This window comes from Oxyura jamaicensis, chromosome 20 (genome assembly GCF_011077185.1).
Source record: "Oxyura jamaicensis isolate SHBP4307 breed ruddy duck chromosome 20, BPBGC_Ojam_1.0, whole genome shotgun sequence".
Lineage (NCBI taxonomy): Eukaryota > Metazoa > Chordata > Aves > Anseriformes > Anatidae > Oxyura > Oxyura jamaicensis.
Window position 1 is genome coordinate 7,772,950 of NC_048912.1, and position 25,490 is coordinate 7,798,439.

The 25,490-nt window shown below is 39.4% G+C and overlaps 1 protein-coding gene across 1 annotated transcript; it reads left to right on the top strand.

The window, feature by feature from the left end:
• Nucleotides 1-1,827: 1,827 nt before the first annotated feature.
• PARD6B (par-6 family cell polarity regulator beta) lies at nucleotides 1,828-18,944 on the top strand. The gene is made up of 3 exons (XM_035343885.1): nucleotides 1,828-2,099; nucleotides 6,045-6,267; nucleotides 14,268-18,944. Exons 1-3 carry the CDS (start codon nucleotides 2,034-2,036, stop codon nucleotides 15,092-15,094), a joined length of 1,116 nt encoding a protein of 371 aa, XP_035199776.1. The 5' UTR covers nucleotides 1,828-2,033; the 3' UTR covers nucleotides 15,095-18,944.
• The last annotated feature ends 6,546 nt before the right edge of the window (nucleotides 18,945-25,490 follow it).

Below are 25,490 nucleotides of genomic sequence, written 5' to 3' on the forward strand. Positions count from 1 at the left end.
CCAACCATTCGAGGAATGCAAGATAGAAAAAAATTATCTTAGACGATACCCCATAAATCTATAGCAATAAAATTAACTGCATGATGGCTTCAAGCACAAATCATCTTCAGAAGGTTCTTCCCCCCTTTTGCTCCAAAGAAAAATGGCAAACCAATTGCTTTAAAAAATTAATTAAAAAAAAGAAATGGAAAGGCGTTCTTGGTGCTTTCCTACGACTCTCTAAGACAAGCACGCTGTAGAAGACAGAAATGGAAAGCAGTCCAAACTCTTTCCAATTTTGTAATTACAAAGTGACAAAATGGGAGGTTTTATCCAAGTCCTGCTCACGTAGCTGTAATCTGTTGCCTTCTGTTTACAACACACAGATTTTATCTAAATTTGCAGGCTGGATTCTCATCATTTTGCAGGGTAGAAACAAAACATTCTAGATGAAGGATGGGAAGACCAGAATTAGCCTAGACACTGTCTGACAGCAAACTATACTTAAGTATTAACAATATCCTCTGTAGTAATTACAGCTTGTCTTGGCTTGAGTGATAGCTGCAATTTCTTTGCCTTTGGCATGACAAGAGTAAGATCAACTGTACAAAACATTACCGACTTAAAAGTGATTCAGTACTGGATTTTTTTTTTAATATTCCTGATTACCAGCTGAGACTTAAGAACTGACTAGACACTCACACCTTGCCTCAACCGCAAGGAGCTGTTTGAACTCCTGACAGCAGTCTGCACACAGTGTACAAGAGGGTGCCTCACACTGAATTCCCTTCTAGCAGTTTTATGAGCTGGGAAAAAAACATAATTTCAAAGGTTTGTTGACATAACTAGATCAATCTACACGCTTTCTTTCTGCCTGTATATGCAAAATTATGTAAACGAAATATCTTTTTTCTTCAGATTGTAAAACGTAAATGGTCTCCTCATTATGTAGGTTTGTCAGTCCCCTAACAAGGAATTTAAGTAGGCCTTTATGTGAAAAAACAGACTTCCTGTCAGCATAAAGCCAATAAACCAGGCCACAAAACCAACCAGTCAGTCATGTTACCAGATCCCACGACATTAGCTGTGGTTAAAATGAAAACAAACTCCAACAACTCTGCAGCCAGGATGGACTTCAACGCATCCAGAGAGCAAGAGTTCAAACTTTTATCCCACTCCTCCAGATATGCTCTATGTAACCTGTAAATACCTTCCATGTAACCCATGCACACGTCCTCGAACACAGGCGCACCTCCTGCACCGCGCTGCCGGGCACCTGAGGCATCGCCCCCTGCCTCCAGGGCTCCGGGCCCTGGCAGCTCCTCACACGGGGCAGGAGGAATCACGGAGTGGTTTGGGCTGGAAGGGACCTTAAAGATCATTTAATTCTATTAATTAGTTAATGATTAATACCCCGGCAGGGACAGGAGCACTTCCCGCTCCAGAGGGCGCTCCACAGCCTGAGGCCAGGCCGGGTGCAGCACGGGGGCTGAGGAGTTGGAGGAAGGGGGGCGAAGCGCTGCTCTGCAGCCGCCACGGCCCTGTATTTACACACGAAACCCAGCTCCTCCAGACCAAAGGTTACCAAGGCACATCCCACGCCCGCTCCCTGAGTATTTTTTTTTTTTAAAGCCCTCCCGTGCTTCCCTATCGCGTCCCACCCGCTCCCCTCCCCTCAGCGGGGCGCCGCCCGCCATCTTGGAACCCCGCCGAGCTCCGCCGCAGGTGCGCGCCCCCGCGACCCCCCATCACCGCGCATGCCCGCGAGCGGCAGGTGCGCGGCCCCGCCCGGCTGCGCAGGCGCGGTGGCGGCTCGGCGCCGCGGCCCCGCCTCCCCCGCGGCTGGCAGGTGCGGGCGGCCGCCAGGCCCCGCCCCGGCCCCGCTGTGAGGGCGGCGGGAGGCGGCGGGCGGAGGGCGCCGGGGGCGGGTGATTTCGGGCCTCGCTCCCTGTCTCGATCCCTCCCTTGTCGCCTCGATCCTTTCACCGGCGCTCCTCGGAGGCCCCCGGAGCCGAGTAAGGGGACGAGGCTGAGGTGCGGCCCCTCCCGGCGGCATGAACCGGCCTCACCGCGGGGCCGCGGGCAGCCGGGGCCTGGGCACGATGGAGGTGAAGAGCAAGGTGGGTGCCGCGGGCAGGCGGCGGGCGCGCTGCGGGCTCACCTGGATCCGGCTCCATGAGGGCCCGGGGAGCTGCGGGGTGTCCGTGGTCCTCGGGGTTGGGGGGGAGAAGAGGGGACTGGGGGGTCGGGTGTTCTGGGGGAGATGTTGGGCCCCCAGTGCTGCACAGGAGGGGAAGGAGGCGGAGGGTGTGAGCGTGCGGGCCTCTGAGGGGAAAGAGGGGTCTTAGGCAGAAAACCTAAACGTCTTCTTCGTCTGAACCAGAAAAGAAAAATTTATTTATTTATTTATTTATTAACTTAATAGTTCTGCGTTTCTATACTTTGTTGTTGTTGAGTGTTTTTTGTTTGTTTGTTTGTTTGTTTTTTTAAAGTAGAGCATATTCTTACAGCTCGCCCTGCTCAGTAGAGTCGCTACCTGGCTACGTTACCTTAACACAGAGCTTGCCTTCTTTTAAAAACTCCTCAAGGACTTTACACTGGGAGTTACTTATCGAGCCCGTATCTATCTTATGGCTTATACCAACAGTTTCTTGCTGTCAGAGCTTCACACAGTTCTGTAAATCATCTTGCATCATTATCTCTGCATCCGTTCTTCTAATCATTAATTTCTGTGTGCTGCTGAGCTATAGGCTTGGCTGCAAACCTTTTGGGTTCTGAAACATTTAGTTCTTTGTTTTGGTTTGTATGTATAATGTTTCATTGATTTATCATTTTGCAGTTACTTGTAAACTAAAATTTATAACAGTAAAGATGTTGGATCTGAGACATCTTAAGTGATATCAAGCTATTACATACAAGCTATTATATATATATGTAACTTGAGTTCAAAACCCCTTTCCAATGTCTGTGCCCACCTCCACAGGAATGTGTTTTCTTCTATCGGTAAAACACGGCTCTTGTGTCTTTGTTTTTTCTGAACTAGTCTCCAGCCTGTTTGCCTGTGTTGTGTCCTGTCATTTCCTGCAAATCAGGTATCGCGGCTGCACTGTGGGTGAAGCAGCTGGGACTTAGGTGTCTCTCTTTATTTTTTTTTTTTTGAGACTAATATGGCAAAATGCTGAAACCTCTACTAGAAAACGTATGGTTGGCTTCTCTAGCTTGCATTGGTGGTAATGATTTTTTAAAGTGTTGTTAACTTAACCTTCATGTGGACAAAGTCAAAACACACAGGAATACCTGGCAGCCACGCTTCCAAATACTAGTTAGACATAGCTGTTGCTGTGGGATATTTCTTGCCGTAGCCCATTTTGCTAGGTTTGATGTTCCCCCATCATGTGCTTTGCTTGATTTAAAATGTATCTGGAGATCAGCTGAGTGATGCACCCTTTGGTATTCATAGAGAAGTGCTGAAGTTCTAATGAATAGGGACTGTCTCTTAAGTGCATATTATAAAGCAGGTTTCAAGGCATTCCTCGAACTACTTGTCGCTAATGCATTATTTAAAGTCGCCTTGATTTAATGTAGCATAGTAGCCATCTTCCTTCTATGAAAATAAGAAATTCTGAAAAGAAAAGTTCTGTGGGATGTGGAGGGGAGCATTACCGCCTGGCTTTGACAGCTGTGACGCTCAGCTCCTTATTTAGGTACTCCAAATCAATAATCGTGCACTGACTAAGAGATGTCGGCACAGCCCAACTGTACTTGTTGTTAAATGAGTAAAATTATTTTGGTAGTCTAGCTTGCTCAGTTTGGATAACTGGTCTGAGCTAGCCCTGGGAAGCCCTGTAGTAGTATATTTATTCTGGCTAACCCTTTCTGTAATCATAGACAAGGTTTATAACCCCCTCTTGGAGTTTCTGGTGTTGATATGAAAACCCCCAGATAAACTTTTCAATCCTGAGACAGAAAGTTCAGGTCCCTGTCCTGCCCCCCCTTACGACTTGGAACAGTATTTTTTTCAGAATGAAATCTAATACTGATAAGACGAAGACAGATAGAGTAGCTCTACGTTTTGTTCTGTCACTGTTGCTGGAGACCACTAATAGTATAGCAGCACTATGCTGTGTTATAGAGGACTTAGATTCTTCTCAGACACCAGTCTTACTTATGTCCTCTAGTAACTCCTTAGTAAGTTGACATAGCTTGTGTTTTCCCAGATGAGTTACCATGTAACAGCAGGTATTTGTAGCCAGCTCCAGTAGCAGGAAGCCTTCCTCTCTTAAATTAGTCTCTTTGAATCCGTCTCCTTTAAACTTCTTACAAGTTGTTAATTTTTGCTAGTGCATCTTTTTTTTTTTAATGGAATGAAGTGCAACATTTGATATCAAACAAAAACAATTCAGAGGGATAAAATAAACTGCCCATGAAATTGCATGGTTTTACTTTTGTGTTTATCTACTTTCTAACAGCATTGAGCATATGGCAAGCCCCGTTAGGAGGTAATAGCCAGATGATTTGTTTCTTAGTGTTTGCACCAACTTCATATAAAATCACGTGGAAAATTAAAATCCCAAGTTTGAAAAGCCGGTCCTTTGTCTGGATCATGCAATAGGGCTTAACACTTCCTTCAAGTTGAGAGAAGGTTTGTTGGCTTTTTTTTTTTTTTTAGACTTAATTGTATTTAAACTACATAGTTTTTCAAAGGCAAGCAAATGGAATTTGGTGCAATGCCTGGAGAGTTTCTGTAGTGTTCATACTTCAAATAGCTGAAGCAAGATTAACTAGGAACACGAGACAAATTCTTTCACCGACGTCATAACTGAGCATGCTGCCTCTGACGTGGAGGGAGGGCCTCCTGCAGGCGGCTGTTTGCTTTTTGGTAAGCACGCATGAATCATTCTCCTGACTTAATGTTCTATCATTGGAGTGTTTCTAGGAGAGGAATGCTTATAGCCTTTAACTGTACCTTTTGGAGGAAGGCGAGGTGTTGGGAAGGGCAGGGTGTTTTGCTTTGTGTTGGAGTTAGCACATTAACACCCCACTAACATCAGGGTCTTTATCTCCTTGTTTTCATTTATTTGTACGTGTGAACTCTGAAGCCTTTATTCTCCAAAAGGTTGTAATCAAATGTGAGGTAGGGTTGGTCTGGAGGCCTGGTATTTCTTGTGCACCCTGGTAGCACATACCGGACACTGAAGATCAGACTTCAGTCAGTGTTTTGTTCCATGTGCCCTTGTGCTCTGCTTACAATTAAGCTTAAGGCATTGTTAGCACATGCAAGCCCTGAAAGTACAGTGCCACTGATGAAGTGTGTGGCATTTAGTGTATTGTCTGCACCTCATCTGTTTTAAACCTTGGATACAGCTACATTTTAAATGGCTGTGCAATCAAGATTTGAGTCTTGATGGCAGAGGCAAATCTTTTGAATGCTGTTAAGGGGGGTAGTGGTTGGATTCCCCCTTGATTTCTTTCCAAGCAGCAGCAGAATTGCCTTAAGACCATCTCACTAAAGCTTTACTGCACATAGTTTGTGCTGAAAGTCAGGAGCCGTTCTTTGCATTCATCAGGGCAAAGCGGCTTTTTGTTTCTGGTCTGAACAGCTAGGAATATGAACACTACTAAGTCTTGTATGCATTAACCAGAGCCATATATCAAGCTATGCATGCTGTTCTAATGTGCTCAGAAACTTCCTTGAAAAACTTCAGGTAGTCACATACCACAGAAAGTCAATCATACTTGTTTTTGAGACGCCAACAAACATCAGTGCTGGGCATCAGTTCCCTCCCTTACCAAGAGCATGGCTGTTTCATAAGCACGTAAGAATCTGCTGTTATTCTTGTTATTGTTTGTCACCTTAATGCTAAGTTTCCATATTAGCAAATGCTTCGACATAAACAGCAGTGAAAGCAGCTTATGATAACTTTGAAAAAAGCAATGTTAACGGACCTTTGTACTCCCCTTCAAAATTATTGGTTATAGTTTCGTTTACTTTTTTAATTACAAAACATACTTTTGCTCGAGTATATGTTAGGTTTCCATATGAATAAAGATATATTTTGTTGTAGTTTGGAGCAGAGTTTCGACGGTTTTCTCTGGAGAGGTCCAAACCTGGGAAGTTTGAGGAGTTTTATGGATTACTGCAGCACGTGCACAAGATACCCAATGTTGATGTTCTAGTGGGATATACAGACATTCACGGAGACCTGCTGCCTATCAATAATGACGACAACTATCATAAAGCAGTTTCCACAGCCAATCCTCTGCTCAGGATTTTCATTCAGAGAAAAGGTAGGTACACTTAAAGCGGGTGAATCATTTGTTTGCAGTACCGTGCTGCAGTAACAGTATGACGTTTGGAGGAAATGCCCTTTTCTACGATGTTGAATTCCATAATTATAGATCATGACATGTTTTTACAATGCAACTCTTCTCTCTTACAAGAGCTTCTTCCTCAGGCAGCTTATTTATGCTTTGTGCATTTTGCTTGTATTTAGTTTGGTTGGATAAAATCAAGTTAAATCTCTAGCAAATGCTTCTCTCTGGTTTCATTTAAGTAAATGAAAATAAACTTTCAGCTCAGTATTTCTAGGGTTTTATGCTCCATGTGTTAGATGAGTTTCATTAAAATTCCAGTCTTGATCAGACAAGGGGAGAGGCCATTACAGCATGGAAAAGAACCTGGAAGGTCTTACTACATGAAGTATTAAGTATCAGTATAAAGACTAACTTGAATATGCTATTCTTATCACACTTTCCTAATAAAACAATCAGAAGCTTTCAAAATGGCAAATTGTGCAAACTTCACAAATGTAAATGCTGCTTAGTTTGTCAACTTCCTTTTTGAAACAGCATGTTTTCTAGGTACAAATACCGTTTGTCTTTTTCAGTGTCTGCTTTCATTTTGGTCTGGAGGCAGAAATCAATTTTGAAGTTGTATTTGTTCTTGTCTAGCAGAATATATCCAGTATAAGGAGCTGAAGAAGAGGGGGAATCTAGTGATGTGCTTGAAATTCTTTTACTCCAGAGAAGCCAAGAAAACTTAATTTCTGCATTTGTTAGTTTTCTACCTACTTGCATACAGGGGTGTGTGTGGATACAGACGTGTATAAGTATGTGTGAACACGGGCATGAGCAGTTCCTGTCATAAGACAGTCAACTGATTGGTCTTTGAGGAACAGACTTCTTGCTCCTTAGCTATTTTGTAAAGATGTGTGCTGTTTCTGGCTGTTGCTTGTTGGCAGACATATTTTCCTTAGGAAATACTAGGGCTTCAGAAGCTCTTATTGACTTTCCCACTCCAAAAAATGAACAAGCTCCACAACAAGCAGCCTGACACAAAAACAATATTCAAAACTAGTGTGGCTGCTTGCCAGCTGCTGTGTTTCTGACAATGTATTTGTCTTGTAGAGTGTAGTACAGCAAGGACTATATGCTTTCATCCCTGAATTGCTAAGGGGACTATTTGCTTTAATAGAAGGTGTTGTAGAAGAGGTCTATGATTCCATTTAATCTTGTACAGTAGCCATATGACGAAAACAGATAAGCTACTTTGTCAGACTGGGATTATTGAGGTTACATTTTAACACCATATGTTTTTAAATTGTTACTAGTGTTAAACTCTTTAATGCCAATTTGTACTAGTGTAGCATCTTTAACACTTTATTCTTTGTACCTTTATTTAAAGAATGATGGATTATTTCTTACAACTCTGCAAGAAACTGAGAATAGAATTGATATAATGCACAGAACTTGAAATAAGATTAACCCAGATAAGTTTATCATGACAGGAATTGATTGGCAAGAAAAGCTATATAGAAAGTAGTAGCTGTCATCACCTCCCTTTGGCACTAGCCTTCTGGCTGTAGAGGTTTAGGAAAGAACCCAGTGAGTCCAGAACTTCCCACGTTGTGGTTTGTTCTGAGATGTTTGTGACCACTTTGATCACTTCTGTTGATTGAATTGAGGTTTAACATCATTGTCTTGCAGAACGGGTCTGTATGATGGAAAATGTGGAAATAATTTGGTTCTGTGTTTTATTTCTGATAAGTTATTTAACTAATGCTGAGCTGCATGAGTTTGAGATGCATGTGCAGCAGTCTTACTGTTAAGGTGTGACTAATTCATCTGACTGCACGGCTCCTTATTGACTGTACCTCTAAATCTGTGAATCAAATGCTTGAATGAACATTTCCTATTAACTGGGCTGCTCTGATCTGTGCTGTTCTGAAACTACAGTGATAAACAATTCAAGTTTGTTTTCTTCTTGTAAGGCTTGTCATGATTTTTCATACTATATAAAATCAGCTGAAGGGTTCTCTATGGGTTTTCTATTGAAAAACTGTCCTCTTTTTTGTATACCCAGCAAGAATAGTTAGGAATTTAAGGTCTTTGGCAAAAAGCCACTGGGGAAAGTGGCAGCAGTGTGGGGGAGAAAGTTTGTGTTGTCTTAAGACTATGAAATTTTATTACGTTATTTTACTGGTCTAGAAGAATGCATTATTTTTTGAAAGCTAGTGTAAGATACATGCAGACTACAATACAATCCAGGGTAAATAGCATTAGTCTGCATCCAAAGAACACTTCAACCCCTTAAAGTGAGAGCAACAGGATGCTTTTGCAATGCTACTATGTGATAACTGTGGTAATGCAAGTCTAACCTAGAAGTCTTGTCATGTCAGAGTAAACATACTTTTGTCTAATAATCACTTCTGACTCCTAATTTAGGAAAACTGGAAAGTTGTCCTACGCATATGTATACTAGTTAATGTGGTAAGAAACCTGGAGATCCTCTAATGAAACTTTTCACCCTCTCAAATTTTTCTAACCAAAAGTACATTTCTGTAAAATATTTGTTTTTCAGTGTTAGGTCTAAATTAGAGCTTGATAATGCACAAGTTCAGAATGGCTATCTGTTTGCAGAAGATAGTTGCCTATTGGAGTTTTATTCAGCAGTTTGAGATTAACAGGTACTGTTGACATCTGGAATTTAAATGTTAGACTGATGTATCATGATTAAATCCAGATGCATGGGAGTCGCTCTGTCTGTGAGAAAAATCTTACTGGAGATAAAATCATGGAGGAGAGACAGTCCCCACAGGCACTAAAGGGCAATTTGACGTGGGGGATTTTGCTTTATAAATAGATAAATAATACAGACAATAACTCAGACTACGTATTCCACTGATGTACATAAAGCTCACTGGTAAGAATAGTAAATTACAATATCAGTTCTGCACTGTACATGGATTTATAGAGTAAAAAGTAGGTTCTTTATGTCAAGAAGTAGAAATGAATTAACTAGACTTCTGCTGTGAGAAAGCTTTATTTTGGTGAAAAGACGAATTGACTCTTTAAAGAACAGTGGGGAAGATCCCAGCTGTATAGTGTCCTTTTTCTGAAAATACTGGTTTGTTATAACTTGTCACTAGATAAAACATGATTTGTTAGACCTTATTTTAAAATGGTAAACTGCATTCATACTCCAGTATAGTAAGGGTTTGGGGTTTATGCAAATGTAATTCTTGAGGGGTAACGTTACATTGTCTTGCAAGCAGATCAGAAAAAACACTGCAAGTATGTCTTGAACTATGTTAAATTGAAACCAGATTTGGCACTTGCTGGTTGTTTTAAATTTCATGTAGTAAGCATATACAGATAGGTGCCACCTTGAGTTTGAAGCTAACAAAAAATCACTCCTATGCTATGTGGACGTTCTTAACATTATCTGTAGTTAACACCTTGTCCTTTGGCTTTATGCCGAAATAGTTTTCACTGCAGCTTTAAACTGATTAGCTAGGTGCCAGAACAAAGATGCCTTTGTACTTGGTAATATTGCTTTAGAAAAGTTGTTTAGCAGTGGAGAAGTTAAACAGTCATGCTGTTTGGATGAGATACAGAGAGATGAGTTCTCTTCATCAACCTTTCACTATCTCCCCCTCCCTCCAGATTATGCTGTTTTAAATGTGCATCCTAAGGTTTGTCCTAGTTTGAATTGTTAGACGGTTAAGACTAGTTGTGATGCAAGAACCCAAGATCCCTCTGCTTTACAGTTTCTTAAATGTTTTGGTATACATAGCTCACAATTTTGGGATGCTATTTCACTTCAGCAAAGTGTCATTTAACTTGAAGTATGTCTCAGAGCAAAAGTACCAGCTCAGTGTTAAGACATCTGATAGTGTTTGTCCCGTAACAGCCTTTAGAAGATCATATCTCTTCCAATAAATACATTTCTGTTCTTAGTTTCAAAAGCACGTTTGAGTCTCTGATGTTAGTTCTTACAGATGTACTTACATAAGATTTCTTTCAAAGCCAGTCCTTTTGATGCTACACTTCATGTTTCACAAATGTGAGAGGCTTGATTTGGACAAAAACGGACCTTATCAGCTGGTAGTTGTGGAAAGTGTCACAGGCTGATGATTTTTGTGCGCTCCAAAATTGTCCTGGCCAGGGAAGGAAGCTGTGAAAAGCCATGTAAATGCTTCTAGAGCTAAATGTTGGGTAGAGCACAGAAACAGGCTATGATCATTTGCAAGAGCCAGTAAATCTTCTGGGATGCATGCAATGTCTGTATGTTTGTGTAGCTAGCACATTCCAAACCTACCATGTTGGCCTGGCAGCAGCAGTAGAGGGATCACGGTATGTGGCCTGCCATGAAGCTGGAGGAGCTTTACCAGCCCGCTGCAGGAAGCTGGGAACTTCGATACGGTACACATTCTGTCGTATGTGATGTATAAAATCACCAGGTACTTTGAATGTTTGATGAGAGTCTGAATGTGTGCTCTTTGATTTGAAGGAGGAAAACCAGAAAGTGGACACCTTTTAGTGTTGCAATACTTGGTATGGAAGAGGAGTTGTAAGAAAACCAATACCTATGATGTTTTGATACTGTTTCCAAATCAATGCTTGTATAAAACCAGTAGAAACCTAGTGTTTCGCTGGTACCAGTATTAATTGGTACCTACATACTAATGTTGCTTTTGTCAGCACTTTATGTTGTAACCCAAAATGTTCTGCATGTACAATTTTTCTTCTTTTGATGAGCTTACTCTAATAAAAAATATGGCCTAAGGTCTGAACAGTATGGAACTAATCAGTCAAAACACATCCAACTTATTCAATGGCTTTATGGAGAACTTCCAAAAGAAATCGTTATTTTGGAGTAATGCAGCACTGGATGTCTAGAAATCTGTGTCAATGCAAACCAAAAAGAAGCAAAGCTTTTGATACGAGGCAAAACAACGTGTCTTGTCTGTGCAATAGCTCTCTGGTACTTGGAATATTTTTTCACTAGTCTTGCTGAATTTGGCACTGCTTGTGCAGCATTAAAACCAGAGCTTTAGAGCATCAGAGATCTTAATACTTAATCATGGACTGCACAGAAGTTTTTACATAGTTTTTGAAATCACTGCAGTGCATGCCAGCTGCTGGTGGGGGAAGAAGAAATCATGACCTAAAAATTAACCTTTGCACTCATTAACATTGTTACTGACTTCTGATACTCAGGTCACCATTATCTATTGTTTGTCTGATAATCTTTACCTGTTACCACTTCCTTTCTGTACTTGTGCATTACTCTGTATTTAATGCTAAAAGATCTTTAAAGCAAAACCCTTCTGTCTAATGTTATTTCACAATTGCCCTTGTTCTGAAAGCAGCTGTAGTTCCAAATAAAGTAAAGCTATTGCAACTAATTGAATTGCAAAAATCCTCACAATGTAATGACCAGATGTCTAACTTGAAACTGGTTTGATGAGTTGTCACTAGATAAGGGCAAAGCTTCTACTCATACTTTTTACTTTGATCATAAATTTAAAGCAAAGATTAAGAGAATTGCTCCACATTGTCTGAAGAAAATCAACATACTAATTTTCAGCTATGGAGTGCAGGATTTTTAATGGCTGATCTTCAGTCAGATATTCCAAAATGCATTTTACGCAGGAAATGGTAAGTTTGCATTTGGAGAAGTGTTTTACACTTCAGACATAGTCCACCTGTTACATGCTTTGGTTTGTGGGTTTGTTTTTGTGCGTTTGGTTGTTTTAAACAGAGCCTCTCTTCCAACACAAAGCTGACTTAACACTCTCAAGCATCTGCAGAACATGTTTTAAGCTATTCCTAAAGTCATCTTGCTTGGTGTTAGATCCATTATTATTTTAATTTAGTCTTTTTTTAATACTTTTTTTCTACTGAAATATTCTGCTGAAGAACAGCAGTAATTCCATGCTTTCCTGAGAGAACCTTTTGGGTTCCCAAATAAACTAAAATTTATTTCTTGTATTCACAGTCATCTAATTTAACATGCTCAAGTGTAGCTGGTGCAGGTAGATTCTTCTATTTGCTTTTGCTTTCTTATTCTTCCTGGTGAGACTCTTGATTAGCTTTGTTATTACATGTGCAGATCCTAAGGCAGGGAAACAGATTTCACAGAAGCTGTGTGTGAAGTGGGAGAGAAGCCAACATATACTTGTATGTGTGAAGTAAGAGCATCGTGGGCTGTCTGTAGTAAATTAACACACGGAACAGTCTTAGTATTGCCTTTCTTCACTCTAGCAGTTTTTTTTTACAGAAGCAGTGGTCTGGATAACAAGATGGCCAAATGTAAGGAAGAACAGAAATAAAAATTACTATGTGAGGCATCTGTGTCATCTGAAAGTAGCTGAGGTATACTCAGGAGTCACTTCTGAGACTAACGGAGCAGAAACTTCTTCAGAAGTTGCTCCTGTTTGTGTTAAACAACTTTATCTGTAAACTTTAGTTTGATACAGAAGATGTTCAGTCTTTAGTAGACAGCTTTGCATATTCAGATGTGATTTGTTTCTTAAACTAAAAACTTTCATATATATAATTTAGGTCCTCTTCAGGACATTCTTTAAACAGTTGATGAACTATTACTCTTCTGTACACACACAATGAGTTTATAATCACTTCATTGTTGGGGCTAACTTAAATTGTTTTTTCTTTTGAATTCTATATTTTAGAATTCTAAGTCCACAGTTGTCTTAGATGAATCACATTTTCAAAAAAACCTTCATTTCATTTTCAGTAGCCTTGATGTCATGGGGAAGGAGAGGGTTAGTATTGCAAGTTGGAATAGTATTAGATTATTGTTTTGGAACGACTTCCTCTGTTCTTTTTTGGTGAAGCCATCTGAAGTGAAGTCCAAGTGCAGCTGGTACATGCACATATATCTTCATCTTGGTATAGGGGGGAAAAGTCTTCTGGTTTACAGACTCATGCTGTACTTCATCAACAATTGAACGGTTCTCCTGAAATTTCACACTGGGGTAGCATTCCCATAGTTATTTCAATCCGCAGATTAAAATGTAAGGCTGTTTTATCTCCGTGGCTGTACTGATGGCATCATAATGTGACGTTACAAAGAAATCCTCCATTCTGAGTCCCAGGGCTGGTGCAAACTACTTTTGCTTGATTTTAATCCACTGCAGAAAAGCCTATGCGATGTCACAGCAGTACCAGTGTAGATCCAAGGGAATCTGGATCTGAATGCATTTCAGTTCATCATTTTTTGGAATATACTTAATGAAGCTTCCTTTGGCATTTTGGACTTCAGAATTATTTCTGCAAAACTTATTTTTTCCTAGTAGAGATATTTGACTTGCATGTGTGTTTTTTTTTAAAAAAAACAACAATCTAAGCCATTTGTACACTTGTGTACCAAATCTGGCAGCATTGTTTGTATGAACAATCTTGCTTGAAACAAGTGTGTGTAAGGTCTCTTTGTTTCTGCTCCGCAGCCATTTTACCTACGTTGTATAGGGGGGCAGGGAAAGGAGCGCAGAATGGAATAAGCTTTCTGGAGTTTGAATCCAGGTCACTTGGCCAGCTTCCAGGAGCTAGGCAATAATAGGCACACTGGCTGCTTTCCCTTTTTCATTCTTTCTTTTCCAATGATCTGAAACTTGAGGAGAGAAAACTAGCAAGTGGAATTACTCAGAATAAAATTAAAGCGTTTCTAGGAATGTACTCATTCTTTCCATTCTAACCTTCCTCGAGCAGCTAGAATATAATTCTTTTGCCTCTACTGTTGTTGACTTGCTTTAAATTTTTTGGGTACTGTTTTTCCTTTGGTAGTAGGAAACAGAAACCATTACAAACGTTGATGAATCCCGTAACATTAAAACTCTTGTTTCAAGTATAGGGAGATGTTACTATAGCAAGCCAGAAACCTTCTAGACTGGGCATTTCATTCTGTTAACCTAACACATGATAGCAATGCTGTATGGACCACTTATAAAGTGATCTAATCATCCATCTGCTATGTCTTACAGAAGATGCAGACTACAGTGCCTTTGGTACCGACACTATGACAAGGAAGAAAAACGTCTTATCAAATGTGTTACGTCCGGATAATCACAAGAAGAAACCACACATTGTCATTAGCATGCCGCAAGACTTCAGACCGGTGTCTTCTATTATAGATGTAGATATTCTTCCAGAAACCCATCGCAGGGTACGGCTTTACAAGTACGGAACTGACAAACCCCTGGGATTCTATATCCGAGATGGCTCTAGTGTCAGAGTAACACCCCATGGATTAGAGAAAGTTCCGGGGATTTTCATATCCAGGCTTGTCCCTGGAGGTCTGGCTCAGAGCACAGGCTTGCTGGCTGTCAATGATGAAGTACTGGAGGTGAATGGAATAGAAGTTTCAGGAAAAAGCCTTGATCAGGTTACAGACATGATGATTGCAAACAGCCGTAATTTGATCATTACAGTAAGACCAGCAAACCAGAGAAATAACGTTGTGAGGAACAGTCGGACTTCTGGCAGCTCTGGTCAGTCTACTGAATCTAGCCTTCCAAGTAGCACACCAAATATTTTAGCAAATTTCTTGCAAGGAGAAGAAGAGAGTGATGAAGAGGACATTGTTATTGAAGACAGTGGTGAGCCACAGCAGATTCCAAAAGCTGCACCTACCAGCGAAAGCATAGAATCGTTGACGCAAATTGAACTTCATGAGTCAACACAAAACGGCTTCCTTCCTTCCAGCGAGATGAACTTGAATCATTCAGCAGGCAGCATTAGCATGGAATATGAAGTACAAGATCCAGATCATAAATCATTAGAAGAAGATGGAACTATAATAACGCTATGAAATTACACTGGTGTACTTTGTACTTAGCAAGGATGCCATACATGTTTTGATTTGGTTTAATGTGTAATATGTTTTATACCTCTCCATCTACTGAGCACTGCAGTTAGATTAAAAGGAGAAAAAAGTAAATATACGAGACATTCATAAATGATGTAATTTGACTAACTTCAGTTAATTCTGCATAATTCTGCACTTCCATGTAAATACTTCATAAAGATAAAGTTAGTTGATAACTGAGTGAAATTGGATGAGGAAAATTTAAACTGAAAAAACTGAAAATGAAGGATAGCTAAGAGATGGCTGTGAGCTTTCTTTTAAAGGTACTTGATTTTTTTATGTGAAATACTACTGGTTCTATAGAAGTAAACTTCCATTATTGTGTGAGGTAGATTATCTAATGTGCTGTGGTTTCATGTTCAACTGAAGTGCTGCTTACGTACAGTGGTGCTGCTTTAGCCACTTTATTCCTGTTCTGGTCTGCTGTTTTGCTGGTAGAGCTGTTTGTGTAGCTCTGCGGATGAGGAAACAGAAAAATAAGCAGGAGGTGGGGTGGGGAGAGATTCTTGGTTGGTCAAACTCCCTGATTTGTTGAGCAATAGTGGTAGGTGACAGGGGTCAGCACCCTGACAACAGTCAGGGCTTGGAGGTGGGGGCTTCTGAAGTTGTGTCCCTTCATAAGTGAATGTGCAACCACAGGCTCATTAGTCAGGCACCTTTACTGTTCTTAATTTGCCTTTTATGGCCGCGTTAACTTACTTTTAATGACACTACAATTTTTGAACTCAAATGTGAAAGTCTTAATACTTCGGTATCTCAAAGACCTGTTCTCATTTTAGCTGGCAATATTTAAGGGTATCATTGGATTTAGTTGCTAATCCCAGTAAATTTTAAAGAAATCAGATGTAAACATAACGCTATGGAAATAACATACTACATAATCTGTGTTAAAAATCAGTCCTAGTAGAAGCTGTAAAGATTTCTGCTAGCAATAGTTTGTTGTAGTGAATCTAATCTATGTGAAAAGTCACTTTTTTCAAACCTAAATGATTCAGAGCAGCTTAAATTGACTTAAATTCCTGGATTAAAAAAAAAAAAAAAGCTTGAAGTCACGATGAGGCTTTAATAGAACTTGAGCTGTGTGTTATTAAAACTTTGTTTTAATGAACTTAACCATAAATATTGATCTTCCCACTGCTGACTGGGTGTTTTGAATCTTACAAAGTTGCTATATGTAAAGCAAAATACTGATGACAAGTCCTGATACTGCAAATGTATAGGCAAGAATGCACATAATCAGCTGCAAATTTACTAGGACAGTTGTAAGGAAAGGTTTCTATCATACTCTCTCCCCATTTGGGATCTCCTGTTTCACCACTTGGCACTGTTCCCTACCTGACCCTACGCTGGGAACATAAGTTGTCGCAGGAAAACGAGATAGGAACAAATATGGTTGAGGAGAAGGATGCATGGAGCTTCTCAGCAGGGATCCAGCAGTCTAGGCCAACCTCTGAGAGAGGTAGGATGTGACCAGTTCTTGTACTGTGCTCACCAGAGCCAGTACTTCGGGTTTTTGGAAGCATGTTCTGCCCTGTGGGGAGATGTAATGAGCAGGGAAGGAGGCTAATCCTGTTCTTTTTCCCCTGTCTATCTTGGGGAAACATCTACCTCTAGTAATTCTACTAACATGAGAGTAATGTTAAGGCATCTGTAAAAGGCTTCATAGCACATCAGAGGGTAAAACTCCATTTGTTTAAGCTCTTTGTAATCTCTTTGTAATTATACAAACAAAATTGGTACAGGTATTAGTGATGGTTTAATTTTGAATTAATAATCTCAAGTATTTTCAGTCCTTCAATAACACTGGAGTTTGAGTCTCATAGATGTCAAGGAAGCTTTGTTAATGCCTCTTTTGATTTATGGAGAGTTGGCATAACAGACAATGGCACGCATTGCGAATGCAGGTTAGGGTTGTTCTGTTGAATTGATTTATGGCTTCCTTAGTATGCATGTGGAGAGGCCCTGGAATGTTTTCCCACAAGACCGAGAATTTAAGTGTTCTACTTATACTGCTGATTATTAAAATGAAGTTACTACATCCACTTAGTGTGAAATGAGGAAAATAAATTTTTCTGCAATGTGTAAATTTTAAACATGCATATTTTCTGTCAGTGCTGCTCCACGCTTCCTTTACTGAAGGAAGATTGTTTACTTTAAGATATCTTTTTTTCCTTTATCAAAAGACTTTCTGTATGAAATCATCAGCTGACGGTGACTTTCATTTATTATGCTAGTTTGCACTTCTGTGCCTTTTGTTTACTTGAATGTATTGTGAATTATCGAAGGTATAAAGGCACGTGGATGAGAAGAGAATGAGGTCCACAGATACAGAAAATGAACTGGTAGTGCACTTAATACAGGTGTAATGGCTTCATTTGGTGGAAATATGTTCTGGGTCTACTGTGGTACTTTAGTACTAATTTTGCAGCTTAGGTGCAAGGTGAGCTTACACAGGAGGGTTGAGTCTGAGACTGCTGATGTTACAAGGCAATTCGTTGCTCAAGTACAAACACCCAAAGTGAGTGTGCTGCCGAACTCTTGTGTTACCTAATTTGTGCTTTTAACAGATGCATGAATATTTTGGATATATATGCCAGTATTAAGGACTTGTAGAAATTTAACTAGGCTCCCACTATGAATTGCATGAGGATTCATTTCTTAGGACCTTTCCTGCAAACTGATTGATCTAAACACATGCAATATATTTTTTAACAAGTAATGTTCTGTTTTACAGAAATTCTGTAACATATATAGTAAAACTAAGCATTTGGGACTTGATTAAAAATTAAACCTTAAAAATGTTTTTTTTTTAGTGTATTTACAGTTACAATGACAGACTGCACAGCATATAATCGCTTAATGCTGCAGTGACCATGAAACTTCTAAAGTTCTTCCATATCGTACTAATGCTATGATTAAATACTTCTAAACTGTTACTTCAGGATGATCAACGGTTGATTATGAATGGCTAAATTTTATATAAAAATGGTACTGGGGCTCAGAATAGGGTTTTGAAAATATGCTGGTATCGTTAGCCTTTCATTCACTACCTCCTAAATTTTTAACATCTTTACAATTTTCTCCTTGGAAAATGCTTAAAGGCTTGACTGTTTTTATACAGATTTTTATCTTTAGCTATAAAAAAAAATCCAGAAGTGATAGTGAGGTTGCTATGCATGATTGACAATATTAAGCTGCTATTAATGTTAATCTTTGTGTATTACGTATCATATGTATGTAAATTGTATTTTCAATCCAGATTTTATAAATTAATTTATAAATATCCAAATTATTTCAAAAATGGAGTGGAAGACTAAAATTCCTTTGAGTAGTGTTATATGTCGTGTACATGCATGGGGGAAGTTGTTCCTTTCTTGCGACTGGGAGGTTTAAGTGCACCTTAATAGGAACGAGTAAATTCTTCATAGAATTAAGATGCATTTACTCTGAAGTTCTGCTAAGGTACTGGATAAGTCAAGCCTAACTGTGAATCATATGTTTTTCCACAGCTGAATTAAATTTAGGACAATGTTCTCACAAGCTGTCTTTAACATGTGTATTTTTGTGAATATTATGTATTTTCTAATTAAATTTTCCTTGCAATGTGATTTTTACATGAATGAACTTGTTTAAAAGTCAAATATCAGTATTTTTCTTACAACTTCAATGTATAATGTACATTGGTATCTCACTGAATGAAGATTTGATTTTACGAAATCAAGCTAGCTGTAGTAGTTGTATATTAGTCTTATATTTTTACAGACTGGAATAATAAACGGATATAGAAATGAAACACTTTTTCTCAATTACTTTTAGACAGGTAAAAATGAGGAATAATGCATCTTTTGCTTAGTCTGAAGTGTGAATCTAGATGGGCTTTGGTTTTCTCTTGGGCAGCTAAGTGGGTTCTGTTTTCACAGTAGTCTTGAATGTTTGCTTCCTCTGCTCCTTCCTCCCTTCCCTGAAGCAAATCTGTACATGTGGAAAGCATGCAAGAGTTCAAGAAACTTGTCAGTTAGTCTTGTTGTCTGACCTGTGATGTGCTCATTCCTACAGTAGCTGCAAATAATCGATCTTGCATTGTATCACTTGCCTGAAGACTGCTTGTAGTAAAGTTTAGGACATAAAACTGGGAGAAGGTTCTTCATCCTCCTTCACCATTTGCTGCTGGCAATTTGGAGGCTTTCACTGTTACTGTAAGTATAACTGTTTTACAGTTTTTTAACTTGTAGTCAATCCACTTAGAAATATTTTCTCCCATATCTAATGCATTGGCAGCCCTTGTAAACATTTACCTAGCGACAAAACACTTGAGTTTCTTTAGCCCTTTTGTGTAAAGCTTTTGTGCCTGCTGGTCTCAGGCCCAACCATACGACTTTTATCCTGTACCTTCCTTTATACATGCATGGCTGTAGCTTCGGTTGTATGAAGAGTACTGTACAAATTTGCCTGTGAGGTAGCCATGGGAGGTGGCAAGGTCTGCAAACAGTACTACTGTATCTTAATAGTGATATGCAGCTGAAAGAACCTAGTTATGTTATTGTGCATTTGATTTTTGAATGCCTTTTGTCTGGATGAAATTTCCTTGTGCTGAACCTGACAGTTTGCCCCTTTCTTAAGGGAATGCTAAAGTTAGCTGGATGTTCTTGAAACAGTGTCAGATTTAAAAATTAATCCTGTATGAAAAATCTGTTGTGGTAGCAATTATCTGCATTTTGGGATTTTCTTTCTGTGTAACAGAAGTGAATAGTAGGGGACTGGTCAGCCTGAAAAATATGATATAATTCAAAACACAATAAAGCTGTGTGTAAATAGTTTTATATGAGGAAATAAAATACCATCAGGTACATTGAAAAAGTGCAATGAAATACAATTTCCACATCTTAATAGCTTTCAGTTACTTGATTCATAGTGATTTTTTTTTCTCCCTGGAGGTCAAAAATATATGAAATTGTTTCATATAGTCTCAATATAAGGTGTGCTTTCACAGAATAAGTCTGGTGTTGACTTAAGCTCTCTGCGAATGTATGCTCTTTGGCTCGCAATTGATGCTAAATGCAGGTACTACTTTTACAGAGGTAGGAAGTGCTCTTTCCAGCAAGGGTACAGATTCTAAGGCTAGACCATTAATACCCGTTAATGCTTCTGTGCCATCCAGCAAGCTTCTATGTCTGAGAGAATTTGTCTTCAGTAAAATCCACCAAGAATCAATGGCATGAGTTTATTGCAGCAGCAAAGACTAAGGGATGTGTCTGCAGGAATGCATAGGAGGTATGTATCCACAAGGATATAAAGCTTGATAAGACCTTTTTAAGTTGGACAAGAGAAGGCTGGACTAATGTTAATATTGACCTGGACTGAATCTGCAAGGGGGGCACAGTACAGAAGCTAATTAAGGGACACTTAAAACGAATGAGAATGAAATTCATACTCATACAAGTGAGCAATGCTATTTCTACAAATCACTGCAATCCCTACAGGTTGTTTTCCTAATCTAACTGTAAAAGGAAGACTATCTTTTCCTACTGCTGCCTCCTTGAGGAAGAACTGTAACTGTAAAACATCATGCAATAAAATGTTAGAACAATATTTGAGGAAAAACTCCTTTGCAAGATCACAAGTTTGCTTTCTGTGACAGCAGTCAGTCTATCTAGCCATTAGCTGCCCAAAAAAGTCTTCACTCTGTGCACGATCAGAGATGTAAATGCATTCTGCCCTATATATGAGAAGAGAAAACAAAACTGGAGACAGGTTTCCTCACACTCACCCATAAAATTCAACCAAAAAAATGTCAGCATTTCTCACAAAGTGGGTCTTAAACTGGGACCTCATCTCTGCGCTTGTACCCAGGTTGTATGTAAGCAAAAAGTAAAAGAAATAAGTTATAGCCACTATGTTAGTCATACATTTACTCTATTTTGTGAGTTCATTGCTGCAAATTTTTTAACTGTGAGTAGTGTTTAATCTTCTTACCTTACACAGACGGTGAGGTTCTTATCGTAACTCTCAAACCAAAGGAGAAATACTTTGTTCTAAACTCTCAAGATCACTTCCTACCCGGTCTGTCCTTTAAATACCAACAGCATTTAACTTTTCTCAAGGTGATAAGCTCTTAATGATATGTTAAACCTAACTTATTTTATGAAATTCAAAATTAATGTATGGTTGCAGATAGACTTGCTTGAATTTTCAAAAGGAATAAATTGATACACACATGGTATAAATACAGGAGAAAGATTGAGATTAGTGCTAAATAATACCCCCTTTGAAGTTTCCTTGTTATTTTGAGATTAGCTGTGGCTAAAACTCAAGTTTTAGACTTGACAGAATTACTTCTGATGAACATGGTTGTTGTATGTGGTCATGCTGAAGAGGAATCATAAGCTTTGAGGTAGCTTCGTCAACAGCTTCCAATACTAACATGCTGAAAAATGTGTTGGGTGGTAACAGGATTGTTCTTGGATGCTGCAGAAGTATGCAAGAAATGTTACAGCTGGTTCTTGGAGAGGTGAGATCATAGCCAAGACTTAAGAATTCAGACTCCTTGTGCAGCTATGATAGATCAGTTGTGTACTTTCCTTGTCAAATAGGAGATAAATGCCTCTCTGAGGGCTTAGTGTAGTATGTTTGATTTTAAAAGTGCTTTGGAAATATGAAGCATGAAGTGACTTGAGGAAGTATTTTGCTATTTTCCCAGCATTTCTTGTTACAGCCATTTAGAAGTGTTGCTAATAAAATATAATTTCCTGTTCTTCCAATTAACATTCCTTTCCACTTGAACTACTACTTTATTACCTGTAAGGAAATACCTTACATTTCATCAGTGTGAGAGATTTATGCTGGGCTCTGTGCTACATTTTAGAAAGTATTTAAGAGCATATTTATTGCCACCCACATTTCCTTTCAAGAGGAGAACATGATTCTTCTTCTGTAGTGCAATGAGTTTTTTCAGAATGCTTTCTTTGAGCACCTGGTGTATTACCCAGTTCCTGATAAGACTGTTTTCCTTTTTTTATATAGTCACAGATGCGTTGGCAGTGCTCAGAAACATGGAATAGAGTTCGAGGGACAGATGAGAATAGATGATGTGACAGGAGCTAGCGAAGGTAGGGACGTCATCCAGTCCGGGGGTTCGTACTTGAATAAAAAACATCTTATTGGTGTGGCTAAAACAGATGAATCTGTCTCATAATCTGGCATGCCTAAAGAAGTTCTTAAAATAAGCAGCCTAGTTTTTCACAGCTGCAAGACAAAATGGAGAGAAGATGAAACAGCAGAAAGCGAATAAGAGATGCTAATAAAGAGTAGAGATGCCCCAACATACTGCAGGGAGGAATACTTCGCAATAGCTAATTTTTTTGTATTATTAGACTGACAGCTTAATATAAGAGATACTATCTCTACTTGCAAGCCTTGCCTCTTGCTTTAGACTTATGGCTAACAGTGTTATATCTATGGACAAGAAGGGTATTCCTGTTGTGAGACACTGGATTTTTCAGTGGCTTCCATTTTTTTCCATTTTTTTTTTCTTTTGTTTCTTTGATATTATTCTGGATATTGCAGACCCAGTTTCAAAAAAAAAAAAAAAAAAAATTCTTATCTTCCTGTTGGAAGATGCAAAGGATTTGGAAGCTATATGCTGAGGAGAAAGCACTGAATATGTAAACAGATTACTGTAACTTTCTGAATGCTACGTGAGGTTACATAAAAGGTTAGAACTTAGTGTTCAGAAATTTTAAATCATAGTAGCTTCAATCTAACAACATCCTTCATACTCTTTTTTTCTGTAAAACAAGAAAAGTAGGTATCTTTTTGCAAACTTAAAAGTAAATGGGATAAAATCAAATGCAAAAACTACATGCAAAAGACAATCTGGGCATTTTATTAAATATTGAAATGCTGTTTACTGTCTTAATATTTCAGGTGGTTACTAATTGGATCTGTATAATGTAGAAAAAATAAGATTCTTTGAGTCATCATGCAAAGTTGGTAGCTTGAGAAAATGTCAGTAATTCAACATGTGACTTTCCCTGTATTTTGACTGTATTTATACTGATAAATTACTTGTTAGGATAGTGAATATAAAATATTTATCCCAATCTTATAGATAAGACAAAGGTCTTGAAGCCATTTGGTCAAAGCAGCAGAAATGTTGTCTATATTGTTCTTAGCACTGTTTTCTTGAGAGGTTTCTTCTACAGTAAATAGTGACACTGCTGAAGCTCATGTGGACAATATAGTTTATATAGAATAAGCAGGAGGAATCTAATTTAGTGGTATGCTTTTCCAAGCATCTAAAATAAATGTTGATTTGCTGTGTGTTTAAACTTAAATCCAGAACTGCTAAGTGTAGTAAAGGAAGCAACTGATGTAAGAACTATAACAGTATAGCATAACTTTACCTGTAAAGTCTTCCTACTATAAATGGCATGTTCAGTATTATTACATAACTGCAGCAGTGCACTTTTTCTAATATGAGAATATTTCTAGTCTAGCAGATCTTAAGTCTTTTCTTGACACTCCCCTGACTGTGGTTCTAAACATACCTCTTCACATGCTTTCTCCTATTTGAGATAACTTAGTTTCGTAACAGTTAATCTGTGATGTACAACAGAACTCAGAACTATTTCATTCTGGTCTTAAAGCTTCCCAAGTATGCTTTCCAGATCTCAGTGGAGTTTAATCTAGTGCACCTTTCAAACATACACAGTACAGACCCCTGGGGACTACAGCATAAATGGTAAAGGAGTGGCTGAGCAGAGAACAGGGCTGCGTTGTTAAGGAGTGCAAATACATAACAAGAAGTCTGCCCAGACCTGGGGAGTTCACAATTGAAACAAAGGAAACAAAGAGTGTTTGGAGACTTACGCCCAGAGATGCAATGTGTTTTCTCTCTATGCAGCGCTGGTCAGTGGAAGATCAGGTTTTGCAAATACCTTACGATTTTTCAGATAAGTGTTTTTTAGTCACAACGGAAGCATAAAAGGGTCTCTGGTGTTATTGTCCGGAATGACATAGGGTAGGTTCAGATCAACGGAGCTGTTCCTACTCAAAGGATCTTGGGGAGAAACCCTGCAATTTGTTAGCTCTTTTTTTCTGTTTCTTCAAGTACCTCTTCAAGCCTGATTCCTATGATCTTCACAGCAAACCACAGGCTATAAATATGGCATTTCTTTATGAATGCTGAAGTGAATTTAAGTTTCTTGCATTATTCAGCAATAATATGGTGTTGCCCAAAGCCAAGAAAAGCTTTGGATGACAGTGCAGGCCTGTTGTAGCTTTCAGCTCTGCGAGCACTAAAAAGTAGTTTTATATAGTATTCTTACAGTATTTAGTATTTATATAGTATTTTTAATAGTAATTCACAATGAGAATAATGCTCTGGTGTCTGGTTAGTGCTCTAGTTTCTTTGGGGAAGTGGATGATATTTTATCTAGCTTTGCTCAGGTTTGCTCTCCAGTGTCTAACAGATCTTCCTCTCCCTGGGCTGTGGCTGTCTGCAGATGGAACTCCAGTTAGGTGTCTCAAGCCAATCAGTGTGAAATTCTGCATGCTGCTTTGTGTCTGCTGCCACAGAGTCCCCTTGACCCTAATATAAATGCCCCATACAGGCTGCATGGCCTGAACACCTTTCAAGGGCAGGCTGCTGCTGACCCCTTGCAGCTGAGAGGATTTCTCAGCGAGCAGCTTCTCCCTGCTCCAGGCACCACTCCTTGAGGCGCATTAGTCAGCAGGTAGGCCAGGAAGAACAGCTAATGTACCACGAACAGATGGCCCTTTCTGTCTCTGCTCGAACTGCTGCCTTGATCATCTGTCTTTGTCTAAAATGTTGCTTTGGTTTTAAGATTAAACTGTAAAGGAGCCTAACACAGAAGAATCCGGAAGGTTGCAGAAGCTTCCACAGCGTGTCTCCTGCAGCTCTGTCTGTGGGAAGGATGCCAGGGGGTTTGGCAGCTTGGGTGTGGGGTCAGGGTCTGGGCTCTGCTTTGCCTCTCAGAAACTGGGCTGGAGGCTGTTTAAATTCTCATTTTGCAAGCAGGGAAGTGCATGGCACAGAGTGATTATGAGCACTTAAAAGCTGCGCTGCCAGCTGCAGCCTTTAATATCCAAGTGAGTCAAAACGTGGCACTGAGTCCAGCATCTGATCTCTATCTAATCTCTAGCCTGCAGTGCAGGCTCGTTGAAGCAAATCACTGGAAAAAAAAAAACTTGATTTTTAAGCGTGGCAGGGGGAAGCCGTGTGGATCCGCGTGGCTGTGTCTGACAAAGCACTGTTCTGTGACTGAAGTGGCACGGCTGTAACCAACCCCTTTGAACAAGCCTGAGCCCCCCTCTCCTC